Genomic DNA, 16,610 nt, shown 5'->3' with positions numbered 1-16,610 from the left:
AGGTTCCCTGCCACGGCTGTGCAGGTAGCCTCCCCAGAGCTACCTGCTCCATCACCCGAGGCTCTGGCCACTGCTGCTCTATGGGACAGACAGGGTAAGAGCCACAGACAATGATGACTTGGTGGGAGCTCCCATAGTTTGCCGTTGGCCACGGAGATTTTCTCCCCTGTGACCTGCCTTCTGTGCAGCCGAGTCACGCGTTAGACAGCTCCTCTTCCAGCCATCTACCTTCACTTGGGTCACCTGCTTCCTGGTCACCTGGCAGAAGAGCAAGGCTGCGTGCTGCCACATGATGCATACTCACTTCCTAATGCGGCAGTTGTTTCCAGTGTCTTTCCATGTCCTTGTCCCCTTCCACAGCTGTGACAAGGATCCTAAAGGAACTCACTTATTGCTCTGCTGTGGCCACAGGACCCCCTCAAACCCATCAGGGCAGATAGAAAGATTGAGCTCCTAGGGTAGTGCTTGGACTAATCTGCCCCAATCTTGCAATTGCTCTCCAAATATTTCTTTGTAGTTTTGTTTTTAGTACCAGGGATTGAACTCAGGGGCACTCGACCACTGAGCCACATCCCCAGACTTATTTTCTATTTTATTTAGAGACAGGGTCTCACTGAGCTGCTTAGCGCCTCGCCATTGCTGAGGCTGGCTTCCGATTCACAACCCTCCTGCCTCAACCTCCCGTGCCCCTGGGATTACAGGTGTGCGCCACCACGCCCAGCTCTTTGTGTTTTTTATTTTTTTATTTTTAGTTATACATGGACACACTACCTGTATATATTTTTATGTGGTGCTGAGGATCGAACCCAGTGCCTCATACATGCTAGGCAAGCTCTCTACCACTGAGCTACAGCCTCAGCCCCTTTATCATGAGGTAGTGTTGAATTTTGTCAAATTCTGCCACCTACTGATGCGTTCATGTCATTGTACTTCATCGTATTCGTGTGGTCAATTACACTTATGGGTTTGTATATATTGAACCAATCCTGTGTCTCTGGAATTAAACAAACTTGATCATGTTTTACAATCCTCTTAATGTTTTTTTTTAAATATTTGAAACTAAACTAAATGTGTCTTTTTGTTAGTGAATCATACTTTTCCATTAAAGAGGGGTTCCACTGAGACATATTCATAAGTGCACATGATATAATTTGCTCCATTTGATTCCCTAGTCATTCCTCTTTCTCTCCTCTTTTCTCTCCCTGGGCCCCCATTTTCTATTCTACTGGTCTCCATTCTATGTTTGTGAGATACGACTTTTACATTCCTTGTTGGATTCTTGCTCCTGCATGTTAGCAGAAACATTTGACCTGGGACTCTCTGAGTCTGTTTCGTATCTCTTAGCCTGAAATTCTCCAGTTCCATCCATTTACCAGAAAACGGTACCAGTTCATTCTTCTTATTTACTTCTTAACTTGAATGTAAGTATAAGGCTCGAGCTCATGGTAGTGCCATTTCATGTAGCATCCAGAGTCTTGATGGCCGTTGCCATGGAACTTCAGTCACTGCCGGAGTGAAGGGCTTAGGTTTCACTCCTGGATGAATACTCAAAGCGACCAAACTGTAACGAGTTTCTCTCATGTCCACGTTAGTTGAAAACAAGCAACGGGGCCTTTCTTTTTTTTTTGACAAAAGAGGGCTCTGCGTCCTCATGGCCTGTAAACACAAGGGCTGTCTTTTCCAGTTTCATGCACATAAAGTAGGAGAGAAGAGACCCAGGGCCACGGAGCTGGTGAAACTGTGAGACAGAATCTGAGGAAACTACTTTAGGGTGGGATATTGTGGGTGGGGGGCAGAAGGGGAAAGATGTGGTCGTATCCGTGTTTAGGGAAGGTAAAGGAAGAAGGGAGGGTGGAATTGGAGAGGGGGCTGCCTTGTTTGGAGAGGAACGAGGCTGCCTGAGTGGTCCATCTGAACCCTGCACAGGTCTGAGTGTACTGACATGAGTCATTCTGTGATCCTGGGCCTTTCATATGAAGAAAGTGTTGTCGACATTTACTGAGCTACAGATGTACTGATGGCTTTTCCAAGGGCATACAGTCCTTAGAACCCAGAGAGGGAACGTCAAATACTTAATTGTCCTCTTTGGCCTTTCTGCCTCTTCCCTATTGACTTGGGAGGACATTGGGACGTCCAACTAGCAGTGTCCTTCAGACAGATAAATTCTACAATGGATTATGTAAGCCTTAGCTAATCTTTTTTTCTGTGAACACAGCTGAAACATCTTTCCTTGCTGTTGCAATAACTGCTTTGGATTTATGTTCCCTGTCTTCAGAAAAATCTAGGAAGATTAGCGTTTCTATCTAACAGAAGGAAATGTCAAAAGGAGATTTAGAGAGAGTAATATTTGTTTTAAAAGGAAAAAAAAAAAACTCCTGCCCTTTACCACGACAGGGCTATTCTCATCACATTTCTCTCTGTCAACACACCTGACCACAGTGACAATCAGCACATGGTACACATCACCTGAGATTGCATCAGGAGCACATGTTGAGCCGAGGTTAATCTCTTTCCATCCTTCTTATGACTACTCCAAAAATAACAAACATGAAATTTAACCAAAAAAAAAAAAAAAAAAGGAACAAAGTCATCAACCGAACAGTGTGGTGGAAAAAGAAACTGCCAACATTTGGTTACAGATGTTGATGGGGGTCCTGACGGAGGGAGAGCAGAGAGAAGGAAATCCGTGGAGAATCAAGAGCAGAGGACAGGGTGACGGCACGTCCTGGAGAAAGGTCAGAGCCAAGAGCCAGAGGGGAGAAGAAGACACGAGGGCTGGGGGAGCACCTGGATAATTTGGGGGATTGCAAACTGGGAAGGATGAGATAGAAACCCAACCAGACACGGGCAGCTTCCTGTCTCCTCTGCCCTTCCTCCATAAGTGTTCTCCGCACACACTTTCACTGTCCTCCTCAGTGCAAGGGAGGGATGCTGGGGTGCCATGTCTCTCTGGTCAATGACAGAAAACTGTGAAGCAAAGCAGAAAAAATGGCGTCAGTAACCCGAAGTGTCTCTGTTGATGGATTTCTTGCTCCATTTTATGAATCCTGAGATTATTTGGCCTACTTCTCCTGGAAGAAGAAGAAGAACAACAACAACAACAAATATTTAAAGCTTCATTCAACTCCTCCTGGGAGCCACAGTGCCCCTCCTTTCACTTGCTGGACATAATTATCTGTGTACGTTCCCCTTCCTAAGTGGCCCGATTGGGCAGAGCGCTCTTGTTCCCCGGGATGTTTGTGGCTTCCTGTCCTCCGTGCTCTCCTTCCCAGCACGGGGCAGATTTAGAATCACCTTCATGTTCTTCCAGCGAGGTCCAGCACCCTACTGAGTGGGCGGACGGTCAAGGAGACATGACAGGCCTGGGCCACCTCCCTCGTGGCCATTCTCCTTGTGGGTTCCTTTATGTCGTATGGTACCCTGGGTAGACCAGATGTATCAGAACAGAGCCTCACAGGAGGCCAGCAGTCCTGAGCCGAGGGAACGGGAACCCTCGATGTTCAGGGAAACTGCTGGGGAACAGTCTGGACTGCCGGGTGTCGGTTAGCGACTAAAAGGCTCAGGGGTCACTCCAGTTGAACGGGGCTAACTGGGCTGTGCAAATAACCACACAAGAGACACAAATACCTTTTTCTTTGGGGTCACTGTGACAGCTCCTCTGACCTTAAGGGTCTGCAGAAAGAGAGAGAGGGAGAGCACGCGCTGACCCCTTTTATTGAGGAGAAGCTATTCAAATAAGGCAAGGGGTCAGGTTTCAGGGGCTGAGTCTGTCTTCATGATGTCCACTGTCAGCAGGTTGACTGACACCTGGGTAGGCCACACCCAAGGGCACAGTAAGAGGAGGGGACATACACAAGGCACTTCCATGGAAGATTCTATCCTGAACAGGGCAAGGGGTAATATCACAAAGGAACAGGTGAGCGTAGCTTCACCCACGGGGCTGTAGCAAGACACACCCATGCACGAGACATCGACCCTGGCACCCAAGAAGGGTGGGGAAAGCTCTGCACATTTCTGTGACTGAGCGCCCCAGCACCCAGCCGGGGAGTGTGACCCAGTCACATGTAAGGTTGGTCTCCCACACTGGATCTCTCATTTCCCTGTGGAAGTGCATAGGAGCAGAGTCCCACCGCTCACTGGAATGTGGCCTGTGTGTGGCATGGGACCATGAGGGTTTCCAGCACTTAGACTCTGCTGGTCCTTGGTGGGTCCATTCTTGCTTTGGCACTACATCTATGTATTGATCTTGTCAATGCCTGGGTCTGGTGTGGGATATATGGATGCAATCTGGCCGTCAAATCATGAATACATATTGAAATATCTGTCATTTTTTAGTAGAAGTGAACCACGGAGGTTTATAACTGAAGCCGGAGGAGTGGAAGATCAACAGTGAGTAGAGCTGGGTAGGGTGTACAGGTGTCCCCGGACCCTACATGTCCTTGGTCTGTTTCTGTGATTTTGAAGTGAATTTCAAATAGAGCTAAGAACGTATCATGTGAAGAAACTTCTGCCTTCCCTGGAAAGAAGTCCTTTGTCCAAGCAGAGAGTGCGGAGCGTGCGTGTAGTCGGTGGATCGTGTGATGATCCCGCTGGTGGGAGGTGACGTATGAGTCAACTTGCAGGTGAATGAAAGGTCTCCATGGTCAACTGTGTCCGGGATTATGTCGGTGCTCTCTCCACTTTTAGGAACAGCACAAATAGGGCAGCACACAACATGAGAACCTGTTAGCTTTGGAAACTGTTGGTAAGAAAGCCTTCCCGCTTTCCCCTTCCTTCTTGTTCCTGGGTGTGAAAGAGAAGATGGATTTGGACAAAGAGGTCCATCTGGATGGCATGATTAGGTGCATAAAGGGAAGGAAACAAGTTCAGATGTCCAATGACCTGTACAGTGGGCCTCCCTGGGTACATGAGGGCTTGCAGCCAGAGTCTGAGTGGGCTTTGGGTGCGCTAGGTCTATGGCAGGGGTCTGTGGCATGTGAGTGGTGGCTGCACCAGCTTGCTCACTACCCTGAAGACCCCTAAGGGCAAGAATGGCACCAGATAAGCAGGATCAAGGGAAGGATAAGAGAGTGTCTCCATGGAGTCTCTAACCTAGGGTATGTTGGTGATTTGGGGACTAGCAGAAGTTCTTAGAGCTTTGACTAAAAACCTGATATCATTGTGGTTTTTTTTTCTTTTTTCCTGCTTCTGGGAATTGGACCCCAGGACTTTGCTCATGCTAGGTCAACTCTTTACCATGGATCTACACTACCCGATCTACATATTTTAATATTCAAAAAAATATTAAATGTGGGCTGAAGTTGTAGCTCAGGGGTAAAGCACTTACCTTGCACATGTGAGGCCCTGGGTTTTATCCTCAGTACCACATAAAAATAAATAAATAAAATAAAGATATTGTGTCCATCTACAACTAAAAAATAAATACATTTTAAAAATTTATTTTAAAATATTTAATGTATACAACAAAAAGCTAATGCGTGTTTTCAGGAACTTAGCCAAGTATTTTTATATCCATGAGTGGTGACATAATATCATTATTATCATTATTGCTAAAACAAGGGAATTTTATTCCCCTTTTATCTTTCTAGATTAAATAATGAGGGTTGAGGCTGTAGCTAAGTTGTAGAGCAGTTGCCTAGCATGCATGAGGCCCTAGGTTTGATCTTCAGCACAGCATAAAAATAAACAAATAAAATAAAAGCATTCTGTCCATCTACAACTACAAAAAAATTGTTTAAAAAAATTTTTAAATCATGAAAATGTCATGTGAAGGGAAAGATAGTAAAGAATGACTCTTGAGGGAGCAATGTCTTTTTGTACTTTGAACTCCTCTGAGCTACAGGCCAATAATGACATAGTGATCTATGACTCAAAGTCCTTCTTAGCAATTTGTCACCCACTAAGAAGTTTATTTTCATATGGAGATCTTGTATTCAGCTAACCTGATGGACTCCTATCTGTCTTAATAATTTTCTCAATAAATTGTTACAGAATTCTCTGATAATTAAATAGTTATAAATAGTGACTGATCTGTTCATATGTTATCATTTTTGTTTGTTCTAATTAGTTATACAAGACAGTAGAATGCATTTTGACATGTCATACATCAATGGAGTGTAACTTCTCATTCATCTGGTTGTACATGATGTAGAAGAATCACACTGGTGGTGTACTCATATAGGTTCCAGGGTAATAATGTCTGCATCATTCTACTACCCTTCCTACCTCCATGTCCCTCTCCTTCCTTCACTCCCCACTACCTAATCCAAAGTCCCTCTATTTTTCCCTAGCCCCCACCTTGTTGTGAATTAGCATCTGCATATCAGAGAAAACATTTGGTCTTTGTTTTGGGGGGGATTGGTTCCATAGTTTAGCCATTATGAATTGAGCTGCTATAAACATTGATGTGGCTGTGTCACTATAGTATGCTGATGCTGAGGGCCATTACCAAGTAGGTATGACGCATCAAAATCTCCTTGCCAGCGTACCCCATGCTGCTTAGGACATTCGATGGGACATTGCATGTATGCTTTAGTAAGATGACCCTGCTCAAGGTGATCGAGGGTGGATCCAGGTTTGAGGAAGTATCCTGCAGGTTTGAGGAAGTATCCCAGTCCTTGGTTTAGGGTGTTCCCCGTTTAAGGCGTTTCCCGGTTTAAGAATATGGGTTTTAGGGAAGTTGAGGTTGAAGATTATGGCTGCTGGGATTAGGGTGTTCCTGCTGTTTGTTCCCGTTGAGTTCTCGTGAGATTAAAACGGGATTTGGAAAAAGCCTCGTGGAGTAGGATTTGGGAACGGACATATTGGGAATTGCCCCTGAACGCGTGTGGAGGCTGGTGTGAGATCCGGAATAAAGAATTGCTGTTTGAACCTACAAAGCGGTGGTGCCTCCTGATCCTGGTGCCCCCCAAGACATCGACATGCTGATTTGAAGTCCTTTGGGTATATAATGAGGAGTGGGATAGCTGGGTCAAATGGTAGTTCCATTCCAAGTTTTCTTAGGAATCTCCACACTGCTTTCCGTAACGGTTGCACCAATTCTCATTCTCACCAGCAATGTATGAGTGCCTTTTCCCCAAAATCCTTGACAACATTTATTGTTTCTTGTATTCTTGATAATTGCCATTCTGACTGGAGTAAGATGAAATCTTAGAGTAGTTTTGATTGGCATTTCTCTAATTGCTAGAGATGTTGAACATTTTTTCACATATCTGTTGATGATTGTATTTCTTCTGCGAAGTGTCTGTTCAGTTCCTTGGCCCATCTATTGATTGGGTTGTTTGTTTTCTGGGGGGTTGAGTTTTTACTCTTTATGATGCCACTATCATTAGCTAAAAGAAAGTTTTGCATCCCACTGAAACTATATAAGTATTGTTGAGAGCCACAGCCAAAGGGGCCCCAGCAAACTTCCAGCTGCCAGCTGATGATTGGCTCACAGTGGCCCCAGCAACATCTAGCTGATTGGCTCCTCTGCGGTGATGCTCATTGGGCTGTTTCCCTGCCCTTTCAGACCACGGAGCTGCTCATTGGGGGACTTCTTTGGCTCCGCCCACACAACCCAGCCAATCGGCCTCAAGAGCAGGAGGATATTGGGAGGTGATGAGGCTTGTGTTGGGGGGAGAGGCTTGTGGGAAGCCGGTGGTGGCAGTTGGGCTCTGAGGGTTTTTCCTGAGGAGCTGTTTTGTTTGGCGTGTGTAGTTCTAAAAATAAAGTTAGTTTCTTTTGACAAGTGGCTCCTGAATTGTGCCCAGCCAGATTGCGGCATTTTGATAGCTGTATGTTTCCAGATATAACCAGCTTTTTATTTTTTCAATGAGAAGTTTTTCAATGTCACCTGGGTTTATTTTCAAGAGTAAAAATTAGAACCATGTCGTCTATTCTTCTACTTTTAAGATCCACGATTCCACTTCTGGGTTCCAGTTCCCCAAGAGGTGTCCTTACCTGTCCCAAAGTCGGTGGGAGTCAGCCCATGTGGCCTCTCTCAGCAGCACACTCCGTTATTTGGAGGACTTGATTTTTTATTGTGTATCTCATGCTTTTCCTTCTTCCTGGAAATTGCTTTTTGCTTTCTGTTCCTATCAATTTGATTATTATAGATACATTTTCTCTGTGAAATCAAACTGTATTTTCCTCATTGTAACTAGCTTATTGCACTTTGAAAGATGACCTCCAGATTCATCCACACTGTAGCCTTAGACAGGATTTCTTTGCTTCTAAGGCCCAATAATAATACATCATATGGACAGACCCCGTTTTATTTTGTGATTCTCTGTTAGTGGACATTTAGGTGGTTTCTGCTTCCTGTCTATTGTGAATTGTTCCTCTATGCCTGGGGCTTTTCAAGTATTTTATTCAATTCTTTGGGAAATATACCAGGAAATTGAACTGCTGGATCATATTAAAATTCTATAATCAACTTTGGAGGAACTTCCTCACTCTCTTCTTTAACTACGACATTTTAAATTCACATCAACAATGCACAGTTTTCCTCTTTCTCCATATTTTGTAGCCAAAATGTGTAATTCTGTTGTTTTGGTAGTAGCCATGCTGATAAGTGTGAAAGGCCTCTGTGAGTTGGTATATAAAATGCAGCAAGAAAACTCTGAGAAAAGTCTCTCAAAGCATCACCTCACCACCCATGCTAATATCATCGCCCACAGAGCCAAATGTCTTTCAAGGACTCCCAGGGGATTGGATTGTAGAGCTAAGACAGAAAATTCTTCTACTCACATGGAGCATGGTGGACCAGTATTGCACAGCAGGTAAGGAGTGTGATCCTGTGGCTAGCAGTTGTCCTTACCTTCCATTGCGATCGGCCCAAGTGAGACAAGCTTGGGTGGAGGGGTGGGGATTGGCCAACCCAGGAGGCAGGCAGGCAGTGGGTGTCTTCTCTGTCCACCTGTCAGCTCATTCCCATTGTCTTCTCCAGGAGGGGCCATGAGCAGAACAGTCACAGGAGCTGTCAACATCTCTGACGCTCACTGCCTCCTGACTTCCAGGATCTAGCTGGGGTCCTTTCATCATCTTCTTGGCCTCATTGTGGTATAAAGCCCCCAGCTGATACTTACTGCAAGGCTTCCACTTACTGCAAGAATGTTGGAAACTTTTCTCTGTGGTAAATTGCACCTCCAAAGAAAGACTGTTCACAGTAAGACCAGCTAAAGAAGTGGTGGAGCAGTTGTTTCCCCCAAGAAAATTCTCCAACCATGGAGGTATTTATTAAACTATGTTTTAAGTTCTTTATGTGGTGAAGAAGGTGGGATAAAAGAGGTTGAGAGAGAGAGGAAATGTCTTGTTCAGAAGGAGCAATGGAAAGAGGTGGGTACACACATGCAGAGGGGATTGAAGAGGAGTCTTCTTGTGCACCTGCTCCCCCGTGGTCAAAGCCCGATACTTTGCATCCCAGGTACCCTAGTCTATCCTCCCAATGTCAGAACACACCTGGGCCTCTGAACCAAGACAAAGGACAAAGACATAAACATAGAGAAGCACAGAGCCAAACTGTGACTCATTTGCAGAGACACCTTATGGTCCATATGGAAGGCAGGGCAGAGTTGCCGAGGGTTGTTGTCTTGGGCTCTATCCCAGTTGGAATGGAGGCAGGCGTTGGGATTGACACTGATGGATGGTATCAACCCTCAACAGGAAGGAGGGCTGCAAGCCAGGCTTTGTGACCTGCCACATGCTTCTGTGGGCAGGACCTGTGTGATTGACTAGGTATAAATAGCCCCGGACTCCACAGGCTGCACAGGCTCCTGGGGTGAATACAAATCTCTCATCCTTTGTTAAAGCTCAAAGCAAAGAAAGCACCATGAGACTGTCTGTGTGTGTCCTGCTGGTCACTCTGGCCCTTTGCTGCAAACAAGGTGAGTCTCCATGGTGGTCAGGCTAGCACCAGCCCCTGGTGAGCACCTGTCTCTGAACACTAGATACAGCTATTGGAGTAGGTGGGGTAAGGAGGAGATCTGAACCACAGCAATGTGCAGAGTTCTTCTGTTTGTGAATTGACCGTTCAAAACTCAGGGCTCCTTTCATTAACTCCTCAACACCTAGAAACTTCTAGAGAAAGTTACTCCAGGCAAATGTTAGGAATTAGAGGCAGACACTCCCCCTTTCCCTGTGATCTGTACTCGGAACACTGCAGAATATCATGAGAGATCTGAGTGGGAATTTAGGCCCTGTCACTTACCAGCCTTCGACCCCCGGCCAGTGCCCACCCTCTCCAAAATGTAGGTGTGTTTATAGAAACCAACCTGAATAGCTAGGAAGATGGGCTGAGATACTCCACGTCAAGAGTGCCCCTATAGTGCCCCTATATAGCCAAGTCTGTAATCATTAGGTCTGCTCCTCAGAGGCTTTTAGGTGCCACTTGAGCCCACAGCTTAGCCCCTGAATGCAGATGCATGAAATGTCCCTGGTAGACAGATGTGTGGAGGAATCCCAGTCCAAGAAGAAAGAGCCACTGCTCTCTCAACCTCTGAATAATAAGCCTAAAAATGGGCTCTGAGATCAAACGGTGCTTAACGTGACCAGGAGCACCTCTAGCTTTCTCGGGGTCCAGCCCGCAGTGTGGCAGCACTGGAGCCGTCACTCAGCTATGGTTCCTGGGATGCAGAGGTACCTGTAGCCATTCTGCCAGTGGCACTTCCCATCGACTCCTCCCCGGAGTGCTGAGGCAGGCTCTCTCCATCCTTCTCTTTTCTGTCACCTGCTGATCCTCCTCTTGTTTCTTTGCCTTGTCTCAGATCCTACCCTCGCCAAATTCTCCCCATATTGTGCTGTCTGATAGGGGGTCACAAGAAGCCTGGCAGAGCACCTCCTGAGTACAAGGTGGTTGCAAAAATCCTTGGGGGTATGTGGAACTCAGACCAGAAAAACAGGTTCCTCCAGACTTCCAAGAGTCCCCCACACCCTCTGCATTCCGGACATCACTGCAGAACTGGGGACAATCACTAGTTTTTTGCTTTTTAAGATGAAATGGATGATCTCTCTTATGATTTCAGCTTTTTAACATTAATCGTGCCCAATAGCACAATTAAATTCATCCAACACAATCTCCAAATATCACCTTTCACATTTTAACAATTTTATTTTTTTTAAATTTTTTAATATTTATTTTTTAGTTTTCGGCGGACACAACATCTTTGTTTGTATGTGGTGCTGAGGATCGAACCCGGGCCGCACACATGCCAGGCGAGCACGCTACCACTTGAGCCACATCCCCAGCCCCACATTTTAACAATTTTAATTACTCTTCTCCAGTTTTCTGATCTTTGATAAGATTCTGACTTCCCCATGCACCTCAAATTGTATGATTCAAAAACTCTCCTTGTGCAATATCCAAGGGTCATAATGTGACACTTGACCTGGTCAACGACATTCAATCATTTCATCCAGAAAGGGTATTTCAGCAAAGCAGAGACACTATGTTGACTGGGTATGCCTTAAGAAAAACCTATAAAATTGAGTGGACAGGCAGCTGGGTGTCTAGTCTTGGCCCTGCTATTGCTCTGTGATCTTGGGGAAATCATTTTGGAAGTCTTAACACTGTCAACAACACATTTATGGGATGGAAACTCCAAACCCTAGGGATCATGTCTTGATGAACATCAGGGAGTTCTGGGAAAAGTCCTGATTGTGCTTTCATAATTTTTTTTTTTTCTTTTGTGCCCCAGCCAATGGACTGGCATGTCCCAGCCTTGTTACTGAAACTTTACAGTTCTTGGATTTGGCACCAGCTTTGTTCAGGCTCTCGCTCCAGAAGTTCAATCCACCTTCCGAAAACGTGGATGCAAAGTTGAAGGTGAAGGAATGCACCGACCAGATGTCCGCTTCGGACAGAAACCAAATTAAAATAGTACTGGTAAGGTCATTCTTTTACGCCTAGAGGCTTTTCATCCTCACGCTTCCAGGAATGATTCCCTCCTCCGTGGAGGAGACACTGGAGTTGGGGGGTACACGCGCCTTGCCGGCCTTTTTGTTGAGAAAGTTTCCTGGGCCACAGGAAAGATGCCAGCAGATCACTTGCTGAATGACGATCCCCTGCACCCAGCACTGTGGGAAGTTCCCTCCTTCCTGGATACCTGTCACAAAGGGTCACAAAGAATGACTCTCCTGTGACCACTGTGCCCAGTAGAGGCTCATGACTTTCACCTGGCACAGGGTGTCCTGAGGAGAAAGACCATCTAGGACCATCTGGTTCCCAGGCAGGAAGTTTCAGGGTCAAGTCTCGGTGCTTCTCTCCTCTGAGGGAGAGTTCTAATCACCCCCTGGGTCACAGTCACATGGACTGTGCTATGGAGAGTTTGGGTATATACAGGAGCCGGGGACAAAGCTAGAAGTGACCACTGGGTTTCTTTGTCCGCTTGGCCAGATCTCCTGGGGCCAGGCCTGGCGTCACCTGACAGCAGTGTGGACCTGCGTGCCCACCCAGCCCTTTTCTGGGTCTCAGTTATGGGAGCCAAGTTGGAGGGAAAGTAGAATCCCACCCTTCCCTTCCACCTTCCACAGAGACTTGAGCCACACTCTTGGGTCACCTCTGGGTATATGTGTCTGACTCTGAGAGGTTATCGACTACTGTGCACAGGTTGTTGAAAGTCCACCACAACTGTGGGCCTCGTTCTCCCCAACCCTCTCTCTCTGGTTGCCTTCTGCCCTTGAAAAGTGTTTTGGCTGGTAACCTCCAGGTTCCCCTTGGTGTGCTAACATGTCACCTCAGGAGCAGTACAGACGATCTCACCTTTCCCTTTTCTCTCTTTGGTTCAATTGCAGGGAGAAATTCTCCTCAAGAAGTGTACTCTGTGAAGCATAAAATATATTCCTGGTTCCACTGTCTTTCAAGGATACCCTGATCTTTGCTGTAAAATGTAGAGGTTTCAACGTCTTGCTTCAATAAATCACCAGCTCTGCACTTCTCGACTTGTCTTTTTATTACCCTTCAACCTTGGGTCTTGTATGAGAGGGTCTTAATAAAGAACTTGTGTGTTACTTTTGGTAATAATCCATTCACATGCAATCCCTGTGGCCAACATCTGCCTGAGCATCGGGCATCACTAAAGAAGATGTTTGTTCTGGAAACATCCTGTATTACCGTGCACGTTGCCTATTCCTTTGGCCATGAGTTAAATGAAGGGTCACAAAGAATGACTCTCCTGGGACCACTGTGCTCAGTAGAGGCTCATGACTTTCACCTGTCACATGTCATCAACCTCTGAGGAGGCTCCTGTCCTCCAATACCACCACACCCAATCCATCATAAAACCTGTGATGAGGATGTAATGCCAGATTCGTGGGGCCCCAATAGACCTCCAGGAGCCAAATCCGATGCCATCACACAAGAGTCTTTATTGCAAAGCTTAAGCCTGGACTCACAACCGTTCCCGACGCAGCAGTCCCAGGGAGTGAGTCCTGGTCCTTTGTTATAGGTTTTGGGGGTACTTTATGCGTCACAACATCACACAGCAAATCATTCCACACCGTGGGAAAATCAAACAACAACTCTTAACATTGATGAGCACACTCACTGGTGGGAACAAGTTGGGTAGGGGTGATTGGTTAGTACAAGAGGGGGTTCCTTTGAATTGATTGGTTTAAGCCACGAGGGGAGTACGTGCTGAACTACAGGGTTTCCCATCACGTTAGCAACCACCATAAACTACTGGGGGGTCATCTGGCATCGCAGGTATTTTCCCTGTCTCATGCTGATTGGTGGTTGCTAGGGGGGTTGCTATGGGTCCTCACCTAGCCTAAATGAGTCAGGGACACCTGGCGTGGCAGATCTCTCCTGTTATTTACAGACAAACAACTCAGCAGGGTGGGTATGTGCTTAGGAGTGCTCTGTGGGTTTTTCCAAGGACAAGGGTCACGCCCCCTTCCTTGGGACAGGCCTTAAGGTAGAAGCTGGTTTCTCAAAAATGGAGTCACATTAGTTTCTCAAGGACAACATTTGGAAGCAAAACTCCAGTGTTTCATGAGCTTCATAATGGGAAACCCTCAATGGCTCCCAGTTTTCAGGACATAGAGCTCAATTTTTAACATTAAGAAATCATATGATTTCTGGCTTTTCCCCCCTTTCTTTCTTTTTATTTATTTATTTTTTTTTTAGATATAGATGGACACAACACAATGCCTTTATTTGTATGTGGTGCCGAGGATCGAACCTAACTAGGGTCCGCCCATGCTAGGCGAGGCTCTACCGCTGAGCCACAATCCCAGCCCCCCACCTTTCTTTCTCTCCATCTTTTCTAGCTAATCGACATGATGTCCTACTGAGTTAGGGACTAGGAAAAAAGAGGAAAGAGAAAAAAGAGAAGAGAAAGGTCTTCAATGACTCTTCCTGCTTTTCACTGACCCAGGTCCTCTGGGTCTGTGGGTGCCTCAGCCTCATGGGACCCTTTAGAGAATTCTCCAGAAAGTTCACCTGAGATGTTGAATTCTTTTTGTGGTTCGCCATTTATCAAAGAAAAACAAAGAGCATTAGGGAAAGCAAAATTTGATAGCTGGCCACAATATTAAAAGAGGTGGAAGAAAATTAAAATAGAGCAACTGATAAAGTTTATCTGCAGTGACAAACGGGAGGGGGAAAAAACACATAAGTGAACAGAGGTATGAGAGAAGGTGAGCCCTTGATGTTGAGTGAACAGAATTGCAAATTGAGAAATGTTATAAGTGGACCTAAATGGGAAACTCTGGAGGGAGCTCAGAAGACTAGAGTGCTGGGGAAAATAAAGTAAAATAAAAGGCAGGCTCCTGAGGTTTCAGAGGAGGAGAAGGACTCTATGGGCATCGGACCAGAATCCATTCATGTTGTTCTCTAGCTAAGTGGCTTCCTGCATTTTGCCTGTGTCTTGAGACTTTCTGTGGGGGCTGAATTTAAAGGTGATGGACTTTTAATCTGGCAGAAAAAAATTCTAGGGAGCACGTAGGCAGGCAGTGGCATGGGTCCGTTTGCAGCCTTTAGTCAAGTTTATTGTGATCATCAAGAGAAGAAAGCAGAGCAGAAAGATAAAGAAAAAAAAAATTGGCAGTTGGCCAGAAAACTGTGAGTAAAACAGGATGTGAGAAATGTGTGGTCGTTGAAGACATCTGATCACTAAAGGAATGCTAAAGACTTTACCCAGAGACAAGAGGACAGACATTTCAAGGGCATCTCAGGAATTGGCAGATCACACCCATCTCAGGGGTCACCTACTTGTGAAGCCAGATTTAAAGTTAGGTATTCAGTGTAGTTAGGTAAATCAGGTCTAATATGGAGTAAGATCCAAAATGGAGGCCATGTGGAGAATGAATTCCGGGGAACGCAGGACAACTCTTGGAATGTTAATGAAGTTGGGAAACGCAGGACAACTCATGGAAGGTTAATGTCCCCAAGGCCCAGAGCCCATCCCAAAGAAGTGTAAATGAAACAGCTCCCAGCAAACTTGAAGATGCTGACTCAAAAGTCCTTCCTGCCCAGGTAACTTCTTTGGCCCACCTGTGTCCCACCCTTTGGGCCTTCCCACCTACATCCCATCACTGAAAGAACTATAAAAAGGGAACACATTCGCCCTTCAATGGATTCCACCTCTTGGGTCCCCTTCTTCCTCCGGGAGAAGTCTTTTCTGCTGTCCTTTAATAAAGCCTCTACTTTCCACTCTGACCTGGCCTCGGCGTGCTTCTCTGGTGTTATTCTTCAACATCGGGGAAGCAAGGACTCGTCACCAGTCAACAGCGGTAACACTTGCACAGGGGGTCCTAGGAAGTGGGGTCACCAGGCTCATCCACTCAGCCACTCAGAGGCTGCTGCAGCCAGGGTCCCCGTGGGCTTGGCTGCTGCTTGAGAGGTGGCAGACGTTGGAGGCAACAGGTGGGGCTGGTTCTGCAGGAGAGCAGGTGGGGAGTTAGGTGCTCATGGAGGCTTCCAGCAAAATTTCAAAGGGAGGCCTGAAGGCTGGGCAAAGCGCAGCAGGATCAGAGTCCTCGTGGGGCTGCCCATAGGGTGATGCCTGGAGGTGTGAGCAGGAAGCCAGAGCCGCAGTGGAGACCCCAAGATGAAGAGCTGCCAGCGCCTCGGAGCCTAGCTGAGGAGAGCTGCAGGAACCGAGCAGGGACGGGCCGAGAGCTGGCCACGTGGGCTGAGCAGGAAAGTCAGGCTCAGAGCCACAGCAGCCCCCTGGAAAGAACAGCATGTGCCATGGGCCTGGGCTCTGCATGGAGGGCAGGAGTTGCTGGCCGTGCTGGATTCCAGCCCTTCTTTGCAAGCCTGGCTTCTCCTTGTGGGATGGAGATGTTCACCACGTGCCTTTACATACTGGGCACATGTAACTGCTTTTGATTTTTTACAGGGAATCATGCTGAGTTTGTCTTGAGTCTCAGAGGAGACTTGGACTTGGACTTTTAGACATTGCTGGAAGGGTTAATACCGTGGGGACTCTTGGAAACAGGCTGCATGTGTTTTTCATTGTGAGATGGGCATGAGCTTTTGGGTTCAGGGGCAAAATGCTAGCGTTGGATGTGGGGTGTCTCCTCAAAGCTCGTGTGTGAGAAAAAACAAGAGGATTTAGAGGTGCAATGATGGGGTATGAGAACCTTCATCTAATCAGTGCATCAGTCCCCTGAGAGGGATCACCCGG

The 16,610-nt window shown here is 46.5% G+C and overlaps 1 protein-coding gene across 1 annotated transcript; it reads left to right on the top strand.

Annotated features, from left to right (window-relative positions):
- Positions 1 to 9,811: 9,811 nt before the first annotated feature.
- Positions 9,812 to 12,804, top strand: Scgb1d2 (secretoglobin family 1D member 2). The gene is made up of 3 exons (XM_026407583.2): positions 9,812 to 9,866; positions 11,676 to 11,863; positions 12,772 to 12,804. The coding sequence occupies exons 1-3, from the start codon at positions 9,812 to 9,814 to the stop codon at positions 12,802 to 12,804; spliced, it is 276 nt and encodes a 91-aa protein (XP_026263368.1).
- The last annotated feature ends 3,806 nt before the right edge of the window (positions 12,805 to 16,610 follow it).

This window comes from Urocitellus parryii, chromosome 4 (genome assembly GCF_045843805.1).
Source record: "Urocitellus parryii isolate mUroPar1 chromosome 4, mUroPar1.hap1, whole genome shotgun sequence".
Taxonomy (NCBI): Eukaryota; Metazoa; Chordata; class Mammalia; order Rodentia; family Sciuridae; genus Urocitellus; species Urocitellus parryii.
The sequence above is the reverse complement of the archived record's forward strand: the minus strand, read 5'-3'. Positions and strand labels throughout refer to the sequence as shown.

Bases quoted from the DNA above. Each gene is read 5' to 3' on its own strand.
- Scgb1d2 (XM_026407583.2), top strand. From the start codon at position 9,812: ATGAGACTGTCTGTGTGTGTCCTGCTGGTCACTCTGGCCCTTTGCTGC. The intron at 9,867-11,675 runs GTGAGTCTCCAT...TTTGTGCCCCAG, and splicing joins GGCCCTTTGCTGCAAACAAG to CCAATGGACTGGCATGTCCC. The intron at 11,864-12,771 runs GTAAGGTCATTC...GTTCAATTGCAG, and splicing joins ACCAAATTAAAATAGTACTG to GGAGAAATTCTCCTCAAGAA.